The sequence below is a fragment of the Pundamilia nyererei genome, unplaced genomic scaffold (genome assembly GCF_000239375.1).
Source record: "Pundamilia nyererei isolate P.nyererei 1_Seehausen unplaced genomic scaffold, PunNye1.0 scaffold00253, whole genome shotgun sequence".
In the NCBI taxonomy this organism is placed as follows: Eukaryota; Metazoa; Chordata; class Actinopteri; order Cichliformes; family Cichlidae; genus Pundamilia; species Pundamilia nyererei.
This window is the reverse complement of record NW_005187654.1, coordinates 427,780-436,596: the sequence shown is the minus strand read 5'-3', so window position 1 is coordinate 436,596 and position 8,817 is coordinate 427,780. Positions and strand designations below refer to the sequence as shown.

The 8,817-nt window shown below is 39.4% G+C and overlaps 2 protein-coding genes across 5 annotated transcripts in view; one reads left to right on the top strand and one right to left on the bottom strand.

Annotated features, from left to right (window-relative positions):
- LOC102210485 (synaptopodin 2-like protein) overlaps positions 1-3,598 on the bottom strand; it is a 13,543-nt gene extending 9,945 nt beyond the window's left edge. Inside the window, exon 1 of the mRNA XM_005749712.2 lies at positions 3,329-3,598. Within this exon, the coding sequence (XP_005749769.1) occupies positions 3,329-3,430 (102 nt within the window). The 5' untranslated portion in view covers positions 3,431-3,598. The remainder of the gene's footprint in view (positions 1-3,328) is intronic.
- Positions 3,599-5,569: 1,971 nt separating this feature from the next.
- sec24c (SEC24 homolog C, COPII coat complex component) overlaps positions 5,570-8,817 on the top strand; it is a 22,411-nt gene continuing 19,163 nt past the window's right edge. For 2 of the 4 annotated variants that reach the window (XM_005749710.1, XM_005749709.1), the window contains exons 1-3: positions 5,570-5,741; positions 7,694-7,872; positions 8,139-8,219. In XM_005749710.1, the coding sequence (XP_005749767.1) occupies positions 7,713-7,872; positions 8,139-8,219 (241 nt within the window). In that variant the 5' untranslated portion in view covers positions 5,570-5,741; positions 7,694-7,712. The remainder of the gene's footprint in view (positions 5,742-7,693; positions 7,873-8,138; positions 8,220-8,817) is intronic. The other 2 variants (XM_013915065.1, XM_005749711.1) reach the window with 1 other exon arrangement.

The window sequence follows — 8,817 nt, the reverse complement described above, 5'->3', positions numbered from 1 at the left end:
TAAGCCTTGAATATGCTGCCACTAGCATGGATATTAACAATACTCAACCGAGTATCCCAGAGTAAGATGTAAGTAAGACATCCCACAATGTTGCTCACAAAAAACAGTTTTCTAATAAAGTTTGTCTAAAATAATATTTTTATGCTTTCTTTTCCATTACTTGAGGGAGATCTATAGTGGGCAGTATATCGTCTTAATGTTATTGTTGCACACACTCCTGCCTTTATATTGTCTTCTCTCATGCTTTTAAAATAGAGTTTAATCTGAAGCTGTGTTTCATAGAATTTAGAGCTATAATCCAGATTTCTTTCATAAAAACTTAGAGCTTGAAGTTTGGTTAGAAGTGTAATCTACCTCCTCCATCTCAACATTTTCTGCACTGGAGGACACTGAATTTGACTGAAAAGAGGCACGTTATTTTTCTTCCTTTTGGGGTTTTTTTTCATGATACATGGCTGTATTTGGGTTTTTGCTGTCCTTTTTTACTTGTTTAAAGCAAGTCGTCTAAGTTTAAGTGTAACTATTTCGTTTTTTTGAGGGGACTACTATGCATAATGTATTTTATACAAGAACTTTAAAGTGAAATGATCTTGTACGTCTTCTTCTGTTTGATTGTGTTTTTTAAATAGGATTTTTTATCAGTACATACTGAACAGCATTTACACGGATAGTGATATCTCTGATAGGCTAATATCAGCCATTAATACCAAACTATATGTCAGTCTGGTTCTAACAAAACATGGTGACGTGTTTGAGGTCCCTGCACAGTCGTGCCTTAGTATGATACTATATAGTTTTTCCTAATAAAAATCTTTGATTGCTCCTGCACAGGGACAGAAATGCTGTCAAGTATTTGTTAGCTTATTTTTTTATGTCTGACTATATAAAAGTGACCAAAAACATTCTGCAACATGCAGCTCTCCTTTAGCGGCAGTCATTATCGTCCCTGCATCGGAATTAACTTGTGAAGTCATGCAGCTGTTGCTGAAGGTCACTAAGAGATGAGGTCATAGGATCCTTCAGGAAATATGTCTGCTGGGGGGTAGACGCTACTGCGGGAGTGATAGATTGTATAGATGGAAAGGCGACTATTCTTGCCTGATAGATTATAATTACCTCTAAGAGAAAAGGATAAAGCTATCCAATCTGTAGCCTCACATAAACACACTGATACACATACTTTATCGCTGCTGAAGGTAAAAATGTTAATTGTGTTCAAGTGCCTCCTTTGCCTTTATCAGTATCTCCTGACCCAATAATCCAATTCTGTCGTCATACAAGCAAAGCAAGGACAAGCTATTTATCTCCAGCCAATGTACACACACATGTACACACACAGCTCAAGTGAGCATCATGAAAGAGGGGGTTTGAACAGCTGCTTCACCAGTCTGGACCATGGGGCATGCCTGTCATTCACCATATGTCGCCCACATACCCGAAATAAAACCTTGCAGAAAAATCTCCCACATTCTTACACAAATGGGGGAAAGACAGATGCTACTATTATGGATAAAACACACACACAAATACAGACATGCAAAAGTAGAATTAATTAAAAAGGAAAGAAAATGTGTGTGTTTGTGTGTGTGCCTGTATTTTTTTATGTGACCAAGAGGTCGTCCTTTTTCCATGCTCAGCTTCCAGCTCCTCTTAGATGAGCTATTCTGATCCTCTGGTCCTCTCCATTCCCAACCTGGCTTATCTGAGGTATGCCCAACCACACATAAACACACACCAACAGACTAAAGCACACACTCATCACTGATCAACCTCCCATCAAACTCCCTTTTCCACTTGAAAGTCTTCAATGAAAAGAAGCACGTTTCTGAATCAGACATTTTGGCTGCTCGTGGGTGAATGATGGACTTTCAGTGTGAGCGAGTCCACATTCCTGCTTTCCAGAATAGCTTTTCCCATTAGAGAGCACATTCTGAACTGTCATCAAAAATAAACAGAGATGCAAAAAGCCTTTAGAGAAACCCAGCCAGAAAAAAAATCTCTTAGGCTTAAAGATGGATTAATGTGTCACACAAATATGTGACAGTGAGAAATATGAAGCAAGTTCATTACCTGTTGTAGGTGTGTTCACAATAGCCGGACGTGTACTCATATACATGGATGACATACGAACCTGTTTCAAAGAAATCCAGGGATGGAACTCGAGTCAAACCCCAAACATGTGTTCACGCTGCTCACTGACCCACTAATTCACTCAAAACAGGTGAGGCACAAAGTGAACTGGGCCACAGCCAAACGAGTGTCAGGAACAGTGGCCAGAATTCCTTCCCCTCTGTCAAGTATTGTAATGCAATTATTACATTTTTTAACTAGTTTTGTTTCTTTGTGTTGTTTTAACTCAAGCAAAGCAGTTTGTAAAATGACTAGAAGCAAAAGGAAAATGCATTCATATATTTCAATACATTTTTTTTGTTTTTTACAATCATTCATACGGACAGGTAATCCTCCTTCCCCAAAAGCCAGTTTGGAGCCAGGAAAAATCCTGAACTGTCAAAACTGTGTGAACTTGAAGGGACATTACTTTTGCTCAGAAGTTTATATACGATTACACTCTGATTTAAATCATTTTTAAATGAATTTGCCCATCAAGGAAGTCACTCTTGCCTTTCTAGTCAAGAACAAGTAAATGTAAAATAGCAAGTATATTAGTTTAGTTTAGGATAGGTGAATTTACTCACTTCAGTTTATCTCTTTATTTATTTAAATATTTTGTTAGATGCCACTTACTGTACTATAAATAACATTACTGCAGTTTTTTTTATTATTATGTCACAGTAATGCTATTTGTTAGAGGCAAAGTTTCATATTTTCAAAAAAATACAAACATTGACTGACAATCACAATCAATTCATGTAAATTATATTGGAAAAACTTCACTAAATTGATGAAGGCTGAAATGTAAGATGTTAGTTTTGTAAGTACATGGAATAGTTTTAGTTTGTTTTGTTTAGATTCTGTGTTAATTCCAGTTAACTGAAATGTATTTTTGCTCCTAGTTTTAGTTCAGTTTTATTTAATTAGAATAACATAAGGACAGCACAGTGAAACAGTTTCAAGCCAGATGTAATTTAGCTATTCAAAATCCTAAAAACACCTACAAGAACCAGAAAGTAAAATCTCTAGTGACTCTAGTGCAGCTGATTCATTTATTCGTATTTCAGGTCAGATTACAAACCACAAGACTCGCTGAGGGCTGAGCCTACAGTTAACAGCTGCAATCTCCATCAAATCGTCTACTCACATTACTACCTTGGCAGCAAACTTGACTGCAACATACTGCATGCATACACATATATCAGATCTACTGTACCTTGGCCACCTGTAGAGGTTTTTGCTGCTCAGCTCCTCCCTGGAGTCTGAAACCCCACGGGGCTCCTCCTGAGAGAGACACCACAATCTCCTCAGCTACCATTCCTGCTCTCAGCTCACAGCCTGCTGTGTGCCTGTGTGGTGGTGTATATGCTGCTCTCCCCTTCTTCAGTTCCTCACACTCTGTGAGTATCAATAGGTATCTCACTGCTTTCCGTCACTCCACCCATGAGGAGACAGAGGGTGGCTGGCTTTCATCTGCTCACGCTGGAATGCTGTGTCAGAGGGTGGGAGCTCAGCAGGGTGAGAAGGGGCAAAAGTGTGTAGCGTGCTTGTGTGTATGTGTGTGTGCATTCGTCCTCACTTGGATTCAACACTTGCCATGTCACTCTCCAGCACCCTGTCCTGCAAGGGGCACTTACTGATATATCCTCCAGAAATAACCATCAGCACCACTCCCTCTTCAACCCCCCCCCAGCTCAGCAAGCCTGACCAGCACCCGCGGTACATGGATCAGTCTTCTTAATGGATGACTATCCAAGCTGACAGTTTCAGAGTGGGTGCTAAAGGGACTTCTGGCTCTGAGGAAGTAGAGGTTTGGTGCTGTAGCTGACTTTGTGAAAACTGTTACAGTTATTTCAATAAATGAGGAGCTTGGCTGATGTATTAAAGCTTCATCACATCAGACGTCGCTAAAGGAAGGCACACGATTAAAGAATTTGTACTTGACTACCTGATCCAAATTGCAAACCCATTTGAGATGATTCAAAAGAGAAATTGTCCTGCATTTTGCAAGCTCAAAATGCGGACAGATTTGGCAGTTCTACAGTGTATTGGCTTCTTCTGGCTTACATTTAGAGGCGCTGGAAGTCGGCCGCATGTGCTCACACATATTCAGATGGCTACCTCATATCACATTGTGATTATTTGATGAATAGCCAACACTCCTAACCGAGCAAGATAAAACCAGCATCCCTGAAAAGGGTAGCATGGGCTATCAGGAGAACTTTTTGGTGTATGTTCTGTATGTTCTGTAGAGTGGCTCTTGGCAAGAGGGAAATGGAAGGTTTACAAGATGGTGAAACCTGCTACATTATATGGTTTGGACTTGTTAGCACTGAAAACAGACAGAAGGCAGAGCTCCTAAGGATACAACAACACCATTACTATGTACATTTATAGCTACTTTTACTTTCTAAGTAGGTAAAATACTTATTCCACCAAAGAGGAAAAAGAATACTCAATATAAATAGATTCTGAAACTCTTTTTCAGTGCAACATTTACATTGCAACTGTTTTGCAGCACCTATGTTAACACATAATATAGGTGCTAGAGTTCCATAATACAGTGTCTATATCAGGGAACGAGTTTTCGACACTAGTTTAAAGATTTTCCATATGCCAGATGCCACAAACCAAACCTGTTACCCCATGGGGTAAAACTTTAATTTATTTTTTTTATTTTTATTTATTGGTATTATTGCAATGAAAATTCAGTTATTCTTAATGATGAGATATTGTCATGTATGTTGCGGGTCCTGAGGACAAATTTCATTTTTATGTGGAAACATGTAAATGAAAATGAAAAGGGACTAAATTTAAACCTAAATATACATTTCTATTTTTAAATGTTTTGCCACTACATACACATTTTTATTGTATTTTATTGTAAAACTGAGACTGAATAAACTCCTCAGGAAGTTGGCATGAAACTCACCATCCTGGAGGAGATGGTTGGTGACTTCTATATTTATATTGATATCTTTATTTCTTTTTCTCTGTTATATCTCTATTTTTGTATTGGATTTATTGTGTGTTTTATGTATACTGCTGTGACATCTCAAGTTCCCTCTGATCTGACCTTATCTGAACAAAACTGCTCAAAAGTGACTCTTTTTTTTTTTTAGTAAGGGTTGATTACCCTGACCCCAGCAGTACCCTTCCTCCACTGGTTTTTGGTCCCCTCTGGGCCACCACAAATATCATGAAACAGCCCCTGTTTAATAACTTTTTTTAATAACTATCAATGCTTTGATTAAAAAGACTCCCATTTTACATGTTAAATAGTTGGCTGCCGATACCGTATACCAATTACACCGCTGCCTTGTCAAATTCCCGAAGAAAAGGTGAAAAAACAAACCCCAATTCTTACAATGAAACCAAAACTCTCACACAGCAGCCTGAACAGCTTCCAGCAACCACTGCTGCGCTCTCTTGGAGGAAGTCACTTTGCGGAGTCCGGATGTGGACGTGGCACAGCGCTGCAGCAGTTCCGCTGAATGTCCGCTTCTGATACCGAGAAGGGATTAGTGAGCAACACCCCGGTACGACATCGGCGTCTCAGTTTGTCGACCACCGGGCTTCAGAGTTTGCATCAAATCTAGGACAGCCTTACTATTTACATCACTTTGGAGGTAGGTTTAGGTTTTGATACGGTTTATTCTTTGCCCTCCCGGCTTCGCTGGGGATCTTGGATTTCGCTACGTTTGCTAATGCTTGGCTAATGCTAAGGCACTGCTAGCACCGCTCTGACGAAAAGCTAGGAGATTACGAGCTAACTTAGCATTTGGTCACAGCTGATGTGCTGTCATGATTCAGGCTGTGTGGTTGCTAACATTAGCATGCTGGGGTAGCTGGAGTGTGGTTAAATAAGGAACGTGTCCTGCTTTGACCCCTACTTAGAGTCAGAACAGTTACTTGTATAATAGGAGAGGCAAGTTGTTTTTGGCTCTTGGTTGACATGTTGTCCGGCTAATGTTAGCATTGCTAGCGAGCTAATTATAATGCGGCGGCATTACTACTCGCCAGATTTCACACTTTCCTCCTACAAAACAGTCTTTTCCCTACCTGGCACTTGTTTTTTATTCTCAAACACCCTATTTCTGTGTGAGTTTTAAAAAGTTCTCCGATGTTTGGATAAAATTACTAGCCCAAACCTTTAGCAGTGCACCTTAGAACAGATGTGGGTCACTCGGTAGGCCCGACATAGTAAAAGAACAGTTACGGTTCCAGCGATTGTGTTTCTCGCTGTGGCACCTGCACTGCTGAATTATTCAATGGCCCCGCTGGTTTAGCTCGTGTTTGTCTGTCAGACGATACTGATCACTCATGTCTTATATTTTAGGCCTGTGTCCAGGAACAAAGTGAATAAAAACACCACTCACCCACATCTGTTAGCAGGGTTAAAGTTGACATGTGTTGGAGTTATGCTCATAAAGTTGGTTTTCATAATTCAGCATTTGGTTTCTTCTCACTGCCTTATTTAGTTTTTATTTTATGTTATTGACGATTTAGGATTGACTTACTTTCCATCTTCTCATTTGAGATATTTTGAGTGTGGGTTTTCATCACTTTAAGTATTAGATTTTATAAGTTGTTTAGAAAAGTCATGGCAAGACAACACTGACTTTCTGTGATGCAGACAGCATGAAAAGTTGCTTACATGCATTTTATTGGCTTATTTAACCAGCTTGACAACGTCTAAAACCCATTTCTTAAATGGTTATTTTAGTTTTCTAACTATACAGTCTTTAGATATAACTAGTCATAACAATTTTTTTTAATCCTTTTAGTTGTCTACAATACTTTCTCTTTAATAACTTGTAAAACCTGTACTCAGGTATTATCTGATACTATCTTTAATACCACTTTCACAGCTGCAAAAGAGTTGCATAATAATTTTGCATTTTGTGTCTTTTTAGCAATAGGTGTTTGATATTAATGTTTGTTTACTTTCTTTTGGTTGTAATCTTTTTATTTAATGTTATTTAATTTTTGTAGCACATTGTGTAAAAACTCAAAAGGCTGAGGGTGTGGCCAAGTCAAACATAAAAAGCCAATAAAGGTTTTGTCACTGAACCAGGAAATGTTAATGTCATAAGTCAGTGGGATTTAAATAATAAATAAATAATAATGTCAGACTGTAGACAGTTAGAGTTTAGAGTCCTGCAGGGCAAAGCTCTTCTATGTCAGTTTGCCTGTTTTTTAGTTCAGGTGCTTGGTGCCAAAAACTTCATTTTGGATCCATTATGTTTTATGTGGGTGTTAAGATCGTGTTATTTTAGTTAGACTTACTGTTTAAACTGCTTTGGAAAAAAACGTTTTCTTAAACATGACAGTTGTCAGTAAATTTTCTAGCAGTATGTGCAAGCACTGCTGTGGACAGATTCCCCCTGCTCTTTGTTTCAGAGAAACACAATACCTTCACAACAGTCTTTATCAGTACCGTCCTTATTTCAGGGGCTTTCACACTACAGGTGCCCTGGTTGTATTATTGTTCACACACACGAAGCAGGCGAAACAAGTTTAGTCCTTAACTATGACATCTAAGTAACTAACTGTATTGTTATTTCACAATTTCATCCAGATTTAGGGATGAACTGAGGATGAATGTAAACCAGCACACGCCAATGGCCTCTCCATATGGCCAGCCCCAGCCTAGTTTTGGCCAGCCTGGTTACGCTCCCCTGGATGGGAGCTATCCAGCACCCTACGCACCCTACAATGGCCCTGCGTCAGCCTATCAGCCTGGGGCTCCACCGCAAGGTAAAGTGCAGTTTGTTAAAAAATGTGCGCATGAGTGAGACATCCAGCAGTTCAGGTAGGCTGTACTTTAAGCATTCAGAGGGCTATAACCTTGGAGTGTCCTACATGCCTCCTGCCATGTGAGTGATCATGTATGTGTGAGAAAAGCACAGCACCTGTGCATACTAATCTGATTCTCAGCTGCCCTCTCCTTCCTTCACTTTGCTTCATGCACTTCTCTTCATCTTCTTGTATTTGCCTCCTTCCCCTCTTTTCTTCTATTTCAGGTTACTCTCCTTTCACAAGCTTTCCCTCTAAGGCTTTGGCAGCCAACCCAGTCTCTGACCTCCCCTCTCCTCTTGACTTAGGTAACCAGCTCATCTCTGTTTCTCACTCATTTCACACTTCATATGCCCTGCAATCATCAAATCCTCTCTGTACCTGCAGGTATTATTCTTCCTGCTGTGTCATTTTTCTCAGCATATAATTGAACATCTTTCTGAGACTAATGCCAGTGACGTTCAAGTACAGCAGCCAACTATACACCAACCTTTGTGTAGGCCAGAAATATAAATTATATCTCTGTTATGTGAGAGACATAAATTTAGTCTTTGAATCCACTGGTCATTACTTCTTTTGCTTTTGATTCGCTGCCTTTTGCACACAGAAGGTTTTAACAGCAGGTGGGGAGGGGGTTTCTGCACTCAAAGCTAGAGCTCTGCATCTCAGATGACCATATTAGAAATATCCCCTCCCTTGTTGACATTGTACGTAAGAGTAGAAAAAATGTCTAAAACTAATTGTTGGACTTAGTCGTACATATGTTGACTTGATATTTGGTCATGTTTGTTATGAGCATCCACCTTTGCAACAATAGATATTTGGCATAATAGGTTCCCTTTAAACAAACTATTAGGGTCAGATTTACAGTCTGAATGGTGAAAACAAAGTTCTTGTATGAACTTG